We start from the raw sequence: 13717 nt of genomic DNA, 5'->3' as shown, positions 1-13717 counted from the left end.
ATGAGCCTTAAGTGGTATTAAAAGACGTTCTTTCTCTGTAGTGTCCTATGGGGTTATGAGCAGTAAAGACTGATGATGCATCCACACCAAAAGTCATCGTTTCTTCATTTTGTGCTTTGATTGTCTTATGCACTTCTTACGTATTTTCTTAGGTTCCTGATCCAGTGACCTCTGTGTTTTATTTGAGGATTAAAATTAACCACCCCCTTTTACTCTATGAACTCTGGGTCATTTGAGAAATATCCACAAGGTCTTTGTGTGAATTCAATATAGTATTAACTTCATTCTTGGTGAAGGTGTTCTGGACCAAAGACTGAAATAGTATTCTTGCTATTTCTCCTCTTGATTGTGAAGTTACCTATCCACTTGTAGGTATCAAACCTAGAGAGCACCCTCCTGCTTTGTTCACTGCATGGGAAGAAGAAAAGCTGGTCAGAATTAATCACATGGAGGAGGAATATGGGGTTAAAAGTGTGTCCAAACAAAAGAAATAGTCTGTATAAAAGTCTTGAGGCAGGAAACAGAGTTACTGACTAACTGATGGCCACTGCAGTCTTCAGGCTGTTGAACAATTTACTATCCAGATGTGATTGTTAAAGCTTAAGGCCCTTGGAGAGTTTGGTATGAAGAAAAATAGGTCCAAAAAAGAGCTGACCACAAAAGTAAAAGAGAAGAAGACTTTAGTTCATTCATTCACTCTTTCATTCAATAAGCATTTGTAGAGTGCTACCTTGTGCCAGGCACACTGTTCAGCATTTGGGGATATGGCAATTAACAAAATAACCATATCCCTGACCATGTGAATCTTATACTTATGTCTGGAAAGGATATAAATAACAAACAAAATAAATAAACAAAACATATAATATGGTAGAAGGTAATAAACAGTAAGGGGAAAAAAATTAAACAAAGAAGAGGGCTAGGGTATGTTGTTAGTGGGAGTGGGGTGTAATTTCAGAAAGAATGGTCAGGATAGGTGACATCTGAGACATAATTGGAGGAGATGAGGGCCGTGGTTGAAGAGTGTTCTTTACAGGGTACGAGTGCTGGTTGAGTGCTGGGAGATAGAAGTTGAGGAATAGTAAGAGGACCAGTGTGTGGGAGAGTAGGAGATGAGGTCACGCAGGTAATGGGAGTGGTGGTGAGAGGAGAGAAAGGGAAGATCAATTTGGCCTGCAATGCTTCAGGTGTTTGCTCATGAGATGGGGAGTCACTGGGATGCTTTGAGCATAGGAGAGACACGGTGTGATCTACCTTTTACAGTCAAAGTGGGTTACTGTGTTGAGTACAGACTGGAGGAGAGAAGGGGGCATAATTCTATATGGTCCTGAGAGAATAGAGTCAGTGGGTAGAAGGGGCTGACTTTTCTAACCACTAGCTAACTAGCTAACTAACTAACTAATAACTAACCTTAGTTAGCTGACTACCACCAGTGAAACTGGCTGCCAACTCACCTTGGGAGTTACACTCAGCAATTTGTCACTCGTGGTCCCAAAGGATGCTATGGTTGTTGATACTGGGTAATTCCTACCTTGAATAAGGAAGGCATCAGACTCTATGACATTCTGGATTCCTTCCAATACTGAGAGTCCTTGATTCTATAGCATGTACCACCTCAATCTCCCCCGCTAGAATGTAAGCCCATAAGCACAGGGAGTTTTGTCTGTTCTGTTCAGTTCATTGCTCTACTCCCAGTGCCTAGAATAGTGCCTAGCATATAGCAGGCACTCAATAAGTATTTGTGAAGTGTATGAATGTCTCTGTTAAACCTATGGCTGGACCTTGAGCAAGACGTTTCTCTGAACCTCACAGAATAAAAAAGTTGGGTTGAATGGCATTGATGACCTTTCTACGCTGGCCAGTCTGTGATCCCCATTTTAGGGTCTGAGTCATTGTTTCTAAGGCAAGCTAAGGGGTGCATGAAGAGGTTCTTATATGGAGGAAAGACAGGGATGGATAAAGGCAAACCTGCATGAAGGAGGAGCACATGGGTAACTTCTGAGGCTGGAGACCAGGGCACCCTCTGAAAATAAATATGAATTGTTCTCTTTGACATGCACAGGGCTCTAATTCCAATAGGGGATGCTTCACTAGAAACTGAGGGTACAAGACACTAGGGATCCATCCCGGGCATGTTGTCTTTGTGCTAAGTGAGTCAGCTTGGTCAACAGAGTGCTCATAGGCCCCGAAACTCTCCTGGGAAAAATAGCATAAATAGCAGCAGAGATTCCATTGAAGGGTATAGAAAATACATTTTTAATTTTGATAGAGTTCACAAATTACAGCATTGACATTTCTTTAAACAAATACTTCTGTCAAAGCACAGCATTACCATGTGTCCCCAGATGCCCAAGAGGCAGTGATTTCATGTCCCCCTGAGGTTTAGCAGAGCCACCAATGTCAACAGGATGGCTGACGGGGCCTAGATTTGCTACCAGATAAGCCAGTGAGACATGCTGTCAGATTTATGGTTACATAATCAAGTATTTAAAAAGATGCACAATAGGTAACTGCAATGAGCTTGTTCTGCATTTAGCAATAGTTCCTTTCAAACAAAGAAGATAGTTTTCAGTATCAAGAAGGATGCCTGTATGTATGTCTTCCATGGAGCCTTTCCTACAAATTGCTTTCATTACACAATAAAGAGTTCAGCTTCACTGTGACCTAGGAGGAAGAAAATAACAGCCAGAATTTAGTTACTGGTAAATTGTCAGACTCAACGTCTATTATCTCACTTACTCTTTATAGTAATGCTTGGAGGTAGATACTATTGTAGTCCTCAATTTACAGATGGAGAAACTGAGGCTTGAAGAGAGTTAAGTAACCAGTTCATGGTCATATAGCTGGTAAAGGGCAGATACAGTTCTTGAACTCAAGTCTGTGCACTTAATTTGGAGGTACACGATATAGTAATGTATACTCTAAAATGATAGTGCCATTATCTTTCAAACTCAAATTCTAGAATTGTCAAAATTATAAGTGTCAAAGAGCAGTGTTTTAAATAAACAGGATCTATATTTCTTGGTCTGATGATCTCAGGGTTACAAGGAGAGACTGAAAAAACAGAGATTAATCAAAATTCTAGGGTTTTAGCTATTGGAACTCAGACACTGGTGTGGGTACCTTCCCTTACGGATTTTTTTAAACCACATGGTCTCAGGGAGGCTCAGAGGGTGAAATATACCCCTGTAAAAGCCAGTCATTCATCTTCCCATCCCATCATACAAGGGCAGTCACCTTCTTGAGTCATTCAGCTGCCCAGTCTTGAAGGTCCCTGCGGCGCCTGCCGAAGGCTTTGGAACCCACATTGGTGGGTACAAAGTTGTTCTTCACCACACCCCCTGATCTGCTCAGCAAGCCTGCCAGCCGATGAGTCACACAGGTGGCAGTGTCACAGGCTCTCTTCTGGGCAGTGATTCTGATTTGCAGGATGGAGAAAGAAGAGAAGATCTGTGAGTGAGAGGCTGGGAGAGAGGTCAGCCTCATGGGACCTTCACGGTAAAGTTCCTGTGCTGAAAGGCACCAATTAACTTTAAGTGTTTCTCCCAAACACAATTATCAGAGCAGAAAATCACAAGGCCATTAGGGAAAATGCCATGATCACGCCCCATAGATATTCCCAGGGGTGTCAGAAAACCCAAAGGTGACTCTGGATGACTGGCTATGGAATATGGAGCAGTAACAACCAATCTTTCCTGTATAAACTAACTAAAAATTAAAGCGGAGGTTTATGACACTGGAGTGAATTATGGCCCTACACCCAGCCCCATTCACAAAGGACTATAAAATCTATACCCCACTCACGGGCACCAAATACCCCTTTTTAGGAAAATAAAAAATTCCTCAGTCTTACCTGGAAGATGAGTGGAGTTTGCAGCATCAAATCCTAGAGGTACTTACCTGCTCCTTAGGACTCCTGTTCTTGCTGCTTGAGCTTGGTCAGAGGGACCACCCACCATATCCTCTGTCCAGCTAGCCTAGGGTTAAGGCTATTTCTAAGCATAGGTCTTACACACTATGAAGCCTGGGACATAGATCAGAGCAATGACCAGCACAGCTCAGATCTTTGGGGAAAAATAGTTTTATTCCTCAAATGATCAGTACATTCAGAAGCAGGACAGAGGAGCTCTCATGACATCTCTGGGGGACTCAAAGCAGCCCTTACTTTGTGGTATTTTCCCGGGTGATTCTCTTCCAGCCTGTGAGTCCTGCTCTTTTTCCCCCCGTCTGAAGCTTGAGACATCCTTGCCACAAGGAAAGCCACCAATACCAGCCCAAAGAGCCACAACAGAGGAACTAAACCACATGCATCAAGTTATAGGAAGGACGCAAGAAGGGAAATTAGGAAGGAGAGGGAGGAGTTTAGTTGGCATCCTGGGGCATGCTAACATAACGGCGATGGTTTCTCTCCAAGTCGCTGGACATATCCCTTTTCTTTCCAGGTGCTCCAACCCCAATTGCAGTTTGGGGGAACGTGTGAAACTTGTTGAAGTCCTGCGTGTATGTGCCCAGCATGCAAGTACTCAGATTACCGCACCGCTTAGATCTGGGGCTGTCCAGGCTGCAGGGAAAAGACATGCCAGACAGTACCATGCACCAGAATCTGTCCCCATGGGCAGTCACTTAGAAGGTTAGACCAGGCAGGGGACCCTCTGAGTGGGAGCAGGAGGGGCAGGCAGGAGAGCAGCTCACTTATCCTTCCTTAGGACAGCTCAGATGTGCAGTGGGCCAGGGCAGTGCAGGGAAGGGCTGGATGGGGAAGGATGATCTTTTCTGGCATTCCACATGCTGTTCAGTCCTTCATGCTTGACAGAGGGGTTCTCAGGGCAGATGCAGGAGCAATACATGCCTCTGCCTGAGCAGTGCTGGGGCCAGGCCAGGGGATGGTCTCTGCTCAGGCTCAAGGTACACAGGGATGTGTGTACAGAGGATCTGGGGAAGGGTGCTCTCCTTGGCTTCCTGATAACATGCACATCTCCACAGATGCCACACATTTAAAGGCTTGACCTACCTCAGACACTGCTCTATCTGTCCCCATCCCCTGCAAGGGCCTTACCTTCACCTTGCAAATGTGAAATGAAGGCTCCTTATAGGTGTGAAAGAATGTCATATGCAGATTAACAAGATGGATCCAAATTTCTAGAATTTCCTGAGATATATTATGTCTATCCCTGACTTCACCCTTACTAGTGTTAACTCAACCAGTGCTGGGAGGTCTCCCAGTACTGCAAGAACAATTACCACGGTGAGCGATTCCACACTTCTCCATTTCATTTCCTAAGAACTTTCAGAAACGGAGCCTTTTATTGTGTCTAACCGCAGTTCAGTTCCTCCAGCCGCACTGGCACCTCTGTCTCCCTTGGAGCCTGAGAACGGCCGGGCCCCAGGTCCCGGTGAACAACACAGCCTGTTGGATTCCTGGCCAGTGTGTTCTCTCCTACCTTCTGGGATCCACCTTCCTGGGTATGCTGCAGGGAGAGGAGGCCCTGTACTGGACGCTTGGGGAGCCTCACCTGGAGCCCTCGGTCTCCTGCTCCTGCTCCAGTTCACTGGCCTTCATCTGCACATAGTCCTGCACCAGTGCAGCCAGCAGGAGGCGCGCTTCCTCCTCACTGAGTGTGGCTGGGTCTGGGCTGCTCTCTAGGGCAGACCTGTGAAGGGGAAGCTGACTCAGTGCAGGCTGTCAGCTCCTGCTTGCCCCTCCCCAGGATAAGCAGCCAGGCTTCCTGGTCTTTGCTTCTTCCCCTGAGAATGTGGCCAGTGGGAGTATTAGGGGACAGGGCACAAGGCCAGTGTTGTTCCCAGGACCCAGGCACTGGTGTGTGCCTCCAAGCAGTGGTGTGCTAGAGCCAGTTTGTATAGGCTTGTGAAAGCTGATGGTTAAATTTTCAAGAATTTTGCAAGCTGAGTGCAACCATTATTAAAAATTAAATGCTAAAACTTACAGTTAGTGCTGACCTGAAAATAGTTTCAGTTTAATAGATTTATATGTGGGTGAGAAATAGATCAACAGGTAAAATACCAGATTTAACAATAACAAATTTAGTGGCAAACTATTTAACACAATAGGATGCAATTCATTTATCAAATCATGGCGGAATAGGATAAATAGGATGACGAAACATACGAAAGTTTGACTAAAAGCAACAAAAGCATTTTGTGAGACTCAATGGGCCATATAAAATGTATAATAGGCTGGGTGCAGTGGCTCATGGCTATAATCCCAGCACTTTGGGAGGCCAAGGCAGGCAGATCACCTGAGGTCAGGAGTTTGAGACCAGCCTGGCCAACATGGTGAAACCCTACCTCTACTAAAAATATAAAAATTAGGCGGGCAGGGTGGTGGGCGTCTGTAATCCCAGCTACTCGGGAGGCTGAGGCAGGAGAATTGCTTGAACACAGGAGATGGAAGTTGCAGTGAGCCGACACGGTGCCATTGCACTCCAGCATGGGTGACAGAGTGAGACTCCATCTCACAAAAAATTATAATAAAGAATATTGTCTAAATATTTATCACTACTTATAAATTATGTACTACACATCTTTATATCAGAAAAAATTATATATGTGCACGAGTACATACATTACCCCTGCCCCCAGTCAGTTTTTAAGCATTCAGCACACCACACTTAAGAGGCATGGAATTGTCTGATACCTGTGCGGTTCTGGCTTCAGGCTGTCTTACCTGAATGGTGCTGCATGGAGGCTGCCTGCCTGCAACAGGACCAAGATGCTGAGAGCCAGGAAGGGGGAGAACTTCTGGAAGCCCATGACACCTCTCTGCAAGGGAAGAATGAGGTAAACTACCTGTGCCAGGTCAAAGTTCTAGGAGCCCACAAACCTTGGCTCCTATCCTGCTTTCTGTCTTGCTTCTAACGCCCTGACTTTCTGGCTTCAGACTGGTCATTATATTTCTCTTCTTCTTTGTTTCCTCATCAGCACAGTGGACTCTTCCTGGGAGATTCAGCAGGCCTCTAGCATGCACAGTTTGACAAAGCTGGAGAAGCAATCCTAGCAGGAGAGCTGAGTGGGGGAGGCCTCAGGCCTACCCTTCTCCCCAAAGCTGCACACATGCATATAAACCTGATAGCCAGGTCCCTGCGGAGGACATGCTCCCAGGCCCCTGTCACAGAAGCTGCTCCCATAAGGAAACCCAGAGCTGTCCTCCTCTTGTGGGGCTTTTGCATACACCGTGGTGGGGGCGGGGGCGGGGGGAGAGATCTGTCCAGAGGGATTGTCTCTACGATTGGAATCTGAGAAATAAAATAATCAATTTTAGTCCTCAGCCGCTCCACCGCTGACACCTCAGTCCCCTGCAGGAACGAAATTTTACTCTTAAATTGGGACCCAAGACTTTCTGTCTTTGCTCCCAGAACCTGTGACTGGGGCTTGCAGTTTAGGGCTGCTTGTCCCTCAGTCGTGGGGCCTGTCTGCCACCCATCCACTCTGTTCCAGGTTCTGAACCAATTTCCCTGGGACTGCTAGGCACAAGACGCCATTCCTGATCGCACCGTCTGCGGAAAGTTACTCTTGCCTCAGTCTCTGTGCGCGGTCCCTGGGGAGCCTGAGTGTCCCGAGCCTGGCCCAAGCCTGTGTGCAGAGAGAATAAGACTGGAGTCCGCAGCCGAGCAGGAAGAGCGAGCCTGGGAACTGAGACTGTCTGATCCAACCTAGGGCAGGAGCCGGTATAAATCGCCGACTAACAGAAGCTATCTGATGAAGAGACTAATGGAGAGAGAGGGAGAGGAGGAAAGGGGGAGAGAAACTGACTAATGGAGGGAGAGGGAGAGGGAGAGAGAGACATACCTGAGCCAGAATCTCGGGGCTCGCCTGGCAGAAGGTGGCTTGGATCAGAGGCGGTGGCAGCGGCGGCGGCAGCGTACAGCCAGAGCCCTGTGGAAGCGGCGGCGACACTTGGGCTGGGTAGCGTCTCTGATGCCTCCCAGCGCCAGCGACTGCTCTTATTCCCGCCGTTGTGGGTCGGAAAAGTTCAGTCAGTGCACAGCAACCAATGGGCGGAGGGGTCCTTCGCCCCAGCTGGGTTGCGTCACCCTCATGCTTCCAGAACCTGGAGGATCCAGCAGGACGGTCCCACTTGTATTTGCATTGAAGTCATTGATGGAAATGGGCGGGGGGATGGTAGGGCACCAAAAGAAACGCCCTTAAAGTAAGCGGGAATTTGAGGGCAGTTTGACGTCATGGTGAATTTCACCTCTCAGTCCGGCCTGGTTTTGAACCCGCGCCCCACTCCACCCCTGGTTTCGGGATTTGGCGGAAAGGGTCCAGGACTGTAGGGACTCTTCCAACTCTGACCCCAGACCCCTGCCCAAGTGAGATTTTAAAGGCTAATGCCCCTAAGGGTGGGTTCTGGGCCCAAGAAGGCTGACTCCAGTAGCTAGTATTACCCACAGAGGGGCAGGGCTCGTGGGAAACAAGAGAGGGAGCTGGGAGCAAGAACTTTGTTAGGCAGGAGTTCAATTACAGTTGACCCAGTTCCGAGCTGTGTGATCATGGGCAAGTAACTTCCCAGAGCTTCAATATACTCATCTTTGAAATGGGGACCACAGTCTTATCTTGAAAGAATGTTGTGAGAAATAGCCCAGTGCCTGGGCTCCAGATAGGCAGGGATCTAAAAGAGTTTCCTGGTCCGCATAGGGGATTCCGTCAGATCTCCATGGATACCTTCAGAATCCCCATCTCCCCGGACTGTCCTGGGGTACTCTTCAGATCCATTACATGTGTGAGGAGGGGGCCGATGACCTGCTGGGCCTGAGGGGTGAGTTGCAAGGTACAGATGTGGAAGCCTCCATCCAGGCCTCTGGCCCTCTCCCTTCCTACCCTGCCATCCATCACCTGCCTGAGCCGTTTGCACAGCTGCCCCTTCGTTTCCGGCTGCTGTTTGCCAAGACTTCCCAGACACATTCTCTTCCGGTCCCGCACCCCCACCCCCACACTTCAGTCCTCTCCTAAAGAGTAGGCAGGCCTGACAGTGCTGTGTGGTCCCTGCCTAGACCGAAGCTCACACTCACTTCCGGTCACACTCATTTACACACACACAAACCCATTACTGTCTCCCAACATGTGCCCACGCTGAATCACAGACACTAAAAAACAGATACTGGCGCAGAAGAGTATCCTGAGGGGTTCACTCAAACGTGTCCCAAGCCTGCCTCCGAGTCTCTCGGGCGGTCGCATCCACACGCCCGCACGACGATGACCTGCTTGCATCAAACCTGCACACATCACAAACAGGCCCCCTCCATCACACCCAATTACACGTGACCTCGACAACTCTCACATCCCGCAGAACCGGGTTTCAATTTCACTGTGCCTGAGCATTCAGCTCCAGGCGCGCCCAGAACAGTAGAGGTCGGGACTAAGGTACTTGCCGCCCACAGCGTCCAGAGTGGCGAGCAATAAGCTTTTCAGCGTCCCCACCACCTCCCGGTGTGAGCGCGCAGCGCGCGATCTGCAGCAGCCGGTCCGGGCGCTGCCTGTGCGGTGAGCGCAGCAGCAGCATCCCGGGGCTGTTGGGAGAGGCAAGGACTCTGACTTGAGGTTCTTTGAGGCGGAGCAGAAATTAGCCCCTAGGTGTGCCGTCCGTGGCGCGAGTCACGGACCTCCAGGTACTCTGGGGTCGTGTTAGCACCCTTGTCCTCAGTCCCCAGAAGCGTCTACATTTCTTAGGATAACACCCCTGCCCCGCGCTGCATCTCTTCCCCCTCGGGGGTTGGTGGCCTCCGTGCTCAAGGGGGCAGCGGGAACGCCTGACTTCCGAGATGCCCTTAATTGACTCTCCTCCTTCTTAACTACAGCGAGGGAATAACAACTCGGGGCTGGGGACTAGGTATCTGAGACTAGGTATCGCTCCCCGCAGGGCCCGCCGGTAGGGCGGTCACAGGACCCGGGATTGGAATTGGACCGCGAGGACAATGGCGCGCGTCAGGCGCAGAGCGTGGAACAGGCAAGTTTCGCGCGGAGCCGGACTTGGATGGCGGATCTTGGGCACAATGAGCCGCGGATCCTGAAGGAAGACAACCCCTGCTGAGACCCTGTCCCGAGCCTTGGAGCTTTTTAGCAGTTTAGACTCCGATCGCGGCCTGGGTTTTTGGTGCAGAGCTGCTTGAAGAGTTGCGAAGGCTGCAGTGCCGGCACTAAGTGGAGCGTAGTGTTTGCGCCTCTGCCACCTGGGCTGTAGCAGAAGAGCATTTGCACTCAGCTACCACATACTTCAGCGGAAATGACTTTTTCCAAGACTAGAGGTTTCTAACGTAAGAACCTCTTGAAACCGTTTGTAAGTGTGTCTGTGATTCCTAAAGAGAGAGCTCATAGCTTTCGCCCGTGCCACAGTGACCACAAAATGAAAGACTGTAGAAGCAGATTTTGTGGCCATGTCACTTTGCGGGGTCGGAATTCTACTCCTGACTGTCGTGTGTGTCTTCAGCCTTCAGAATCCACACGCACTCCGCACTATCAAATCTTTGGCGGCTACAAATCAAAGAAAGGCTGGTGCTGTGGAGCGCTAACCAGAGCCTGCGTCCAGAGGGCGCTAGTGTAGCCCCGAGCAGTTTCAAGGCAGACTTTAAAAGTCCGTCTCTTTAGGACAGGAGGGGTGGTCATTAACTCACCTCTCAAGCACTCCTTGAGTTTGTAGGAAGTGCCTGGCGCCTTGCTGGGGGCTGAAAGTTTTTTTCGTTTTTGTTTTAAAGTCATTTTCTCCAGCAATTAGCACCATGCCAGGCACCCTAGTAGATGATCCGCCAAAGTTAAATGAATGAAAATTCATTCTGGCAAATTCACCAGTTTCATAAGGTAGCTCGCAGAAAATTCGGACCTGGTGGGAGCGGCATTTCGCTTTGCTTTCCGAAATTCACAAACTTTTCAGCCAGACTCCTCCCATTTTATTTGTCACAGCAAGTCGGTTCCCAGGCAGAAGTTTTCAGGAATGAGGCAGGGAAATAAGGATTTCGTCTAGGGTTCTCTCTAAAGCCTGACATCTTCTGGTGCGAAATGCGAAGTCATTCTCTGAGCCCATCCCTGATTTACTGAGCGAGCCAAAGGAAGCTTAGAGCTTCCCGTGCTCGGATCGCATAGATTTCATCACGCTATTCCTGGAACTTCTCTGAGTTTCAGTACTAAACGGAGCATGGTCTAAAGAAAGTTGGTAAGGAAAATGCTGATTTTAAAAAAATAGTCGCTTGACTATTTGACCCTTGATTTTTACTGTCTTATTTCCTAACTTTAAAATCTGGAAATCAGGGTCAGTTTTGAAACAATCTGATTTTGGAAAACAGTGTTTTTACAACACCCCAATAAAATCTAACTGCAATGTTTGTTCCCATTCGTTTAGACCAGAATCCTGTACCCTTTGCTTTAGAAATAAAAATAAAGATGCAATCTGGTTGAAAATTCTTATGTGAATTTCCATGTGATTAAAAAAGTCACACCTAAAGGCTTGAGTTCAGAACTCAGGTTAAATTTATTGCTGCTCTACAATTTCTTCATAATATAGACTCAACCACAAAATCTCAGCAGTAGCAACAGCACCACCAGCAACAATAATACAACAGCCAACAACACACACATTTTCTTCAGCCTGGCAGAAACGTGGAGCTATCAAATTAACTGGAAAATCCCAACTGAAAATCGATTGTACTGTTTAAAGGAGGGCAGAAATCAAAGCTTTCCATCATCATGTTTACTGAAGAACATGCCAAGAGAAGTACTTGCTTCTGAATCATTTTCCTAAGACACTTTTAGAGTGCAGTAAAGCTGCTTCTGGGGGAGGGGGTACAGAAATGACTGCCAAAGAGACAGCAAGATTCACAAGAACCAAGATACAGAAACAGCCTAAGTGTCCATTGATGTTTGAATTCTTAAAGAAAATGTGGTGTGTGTTTATCACACACACACACAATGGAATATCAGTTAGCAATATTATTCAGAAGAAGGAAATATTGTCATTTGTGTCAACATGGCTGAACTTGAGGGATATTATGCCACACCAAATAAGTGAGGCACAGAAAGACACATAATACATGGTCTCACTTATATGTAGAATCTCAAAAAACAAGTTGAACTCAGTATCAAAGGGTAGAATGGTGATTATTTGGGGCTGCAGTTGGGGGTAAAAGAGAGAAATTAGTTAAAGGATACAACCTTTCAGTTATAAGGTGAGTAAGTCCTGGAGACCTAATATACAGGCTGGTGACTATAGTTAACATATGCTTGAAATTTGCTAAAAGAGTAGATCTCAAGAGCTCTAAGCACACACACACACACACACACACATACATGCACACACACGGGAAACTGTGAGGTAATATGTTCATTAACTTGATGCAATCATTTCATAAAGTATACAAGTATCAAAATATCATATTTTATACCTTAAAAATAAAAACCTTTAATATGGAAATAAAAGTGAAAAAAAAAAGAGAGTGGGAGACAGCTGAAATTCCCCAGTGGGAATTTTGCTGAAGGCTTTACAAGAGGTGCCTCTGTGTAAACACTGGAGAGGATATCAATGTTTTATTAATAACCTAGATATAGAATTATCTAAAAGATGTTGCATGTGCAGTAAGTATGAAAAGTCACATAAATCATATTAAATTGAAACAAAGAAAACATATTATAAATATTGTAACTACCATCAACTAAGTTCCATCCATGTGCCAGGCACTGTGTATATATTATCTTTCTTATTAAACTGTTTAATAAGATAGATATTTTTATCTTCGTTGTATATGCAAGGGAATAGTAAGAGTATTTGGCTTGAATTAATTACATTTTCCAGTCTCCTTTTGAGGACCTGAAACATAGCTTATCTGTCTGCCATATCAGTTAAGAGGTGTGGTACCCTGGATCCAGAGGGAGATATAGGCATGTCTGCCTGCTTCAGGGCTAATGTGATTTGCAGTGAGAGACTCAATGAGCAGGCATAAATCATTTCTAATTCCTGGACCAACATTTGGGAACATTGACAGTTTTGCAGCAGGAAAATAAATGTTGGTGCCACCACTTAAGTAAATTGCCAAAGAATACAACCCAAATCAGATTTATAACAATATTTATAAGATAAAATTGTAAAACACTTGAGTTCACACAAACAAAAATCCAAATGACTTAACTTCTTATATTTAGTATCATGCATTACTTCATCTTGTCTGAAATTGTGGTTGATTTTATAGAGTGTTCTATTTTGCCAATGGATGTGGGGGGTTGAGATGGGATGGGATAGGAGTTAGTGGAAACAGTGCTGGGAGTCAGAAGTTAGGGTTCTAATTCTCACCCCTAAGGGTATGACTTTGAGGACATCATTTGGACCTCTGTTTCCACATCTGATATATGAAATTTTATGGGATCGAGGGATTCCTAAATTCCTTTTTAATTCTGACATTCTATCAGTATGCTGTGAATTTTAAGCTGTTTTTACAGTACTTTTCTATAAGACCAGGCCACCTACTATTTGGCTTCCTCCACTTGCCCTGACAGTTACCACTGTCTTCTAAAAGAACAGCTGAGGAGTTCACCATGAAGGAGGAAGGATATGTCATTCTTTGCAGTGACACAATCAGAAAAGGTACTGCTTTCCCACCTAAATATGAGGGATAAATGATTTTGAGAAGAGACAGGAGAAGAAGGGAACAAATGTCCTCGTCCTTGTCTCCTTATCAACAAAAGATGTACTGGTATCCTTTAAAAGGTGACAGAGAGG

The 13717-nt window shown here is 46.5% G+C and overlaps 1 protein-coding gene across 2 annotated transcripts; it reads right to left on the bottom strand.

Annotated features, from left to right (window-relative positions):
- Positions 1-2232: 2232 nt before the first annotated feature.
- LOC126936608 (calcitonin gene-related peptide 1) lies at positions 2233-8063 on the bottom strand. Of its 2 annotated transcripts, XM_050759426.1 has the most exons (5): positions 7807-8063; positions 6686-6780; positions 5514-5651; positions 3238-3418; positions 2233-2664 (listed from the first exon to the last, which is right to left on the bottom strand). In XM_050759426.1, the coding sequence occupies exons 2-4, from the start codon at positions 6769-6771 to the stop codon at positions 3247-3249; spliced, it is 396 nt and encodes a 131-aa protein (XP_050615383.1). In that variant the 5' UTR covers positions 6772-6780; positions 7807-8063; the 3' UTR covers positions 2233-2664; positions 3238-3246. The 2 variants fall into 2 exon arrangements, with proteins under 2 accessions (XP_050615383.1, XP_050615384.1); XM_050759427.1 differs by lacking the exons at positions 2233-2664; positions 3238-3418 and adding an exon at positions 4064-4561.
- Between the last annotated feature and the right edge of the window lie 5654 nt (positions 8064-13717).

This window comes from Macaca thibetana, chromosome 14 (assembly GCF_024542745.1).
Source record: "Macaca thibetana thibetana isolate TM-01 chromosome 14, ASM2454274v1, whole genome shotgun sequence".
NCBI classification, from domain to species: Eukaryota; Metazoa; Chordata; class Mammalia; order Primates; family Cercopithecidae; genus Macaca; species Macaca thibetana.
The sequence above is the reverse complement of the archived record's forward strand: the minus strand, read 5'-3'. Positions and strand labels throughout refer to the sequence as shown.

What these genes read in the sequence shown, in the direction of transcription:
- LOC126936608 (XM_050759427.1), bottom strand. Translation starts at nt 6,771, where the DNA reads ATGGGCTTCCAGAAGTTCTCCCCCTTCCTGGCTCTCAGCATCTTGGTC. An exon ending in CTCCATGCAGCACCATTCAG is followed by an intron (nt 5,652 to 6,685) that starts GTAAGACAGCCT and finishes TCCCCTTCACAG; the next exon opens with GTCTGCCCTAGAGAGCAGCC. An exon ending in CAGGAGACCGAGGGCTCCAG is followed by an intron (nt 4,562 to 5,513) that starts GTGAGGCTCCCC and finishes TTTTCCCTGCAG; the next exon opens with CCTGGACAGCCCCAGATCTA.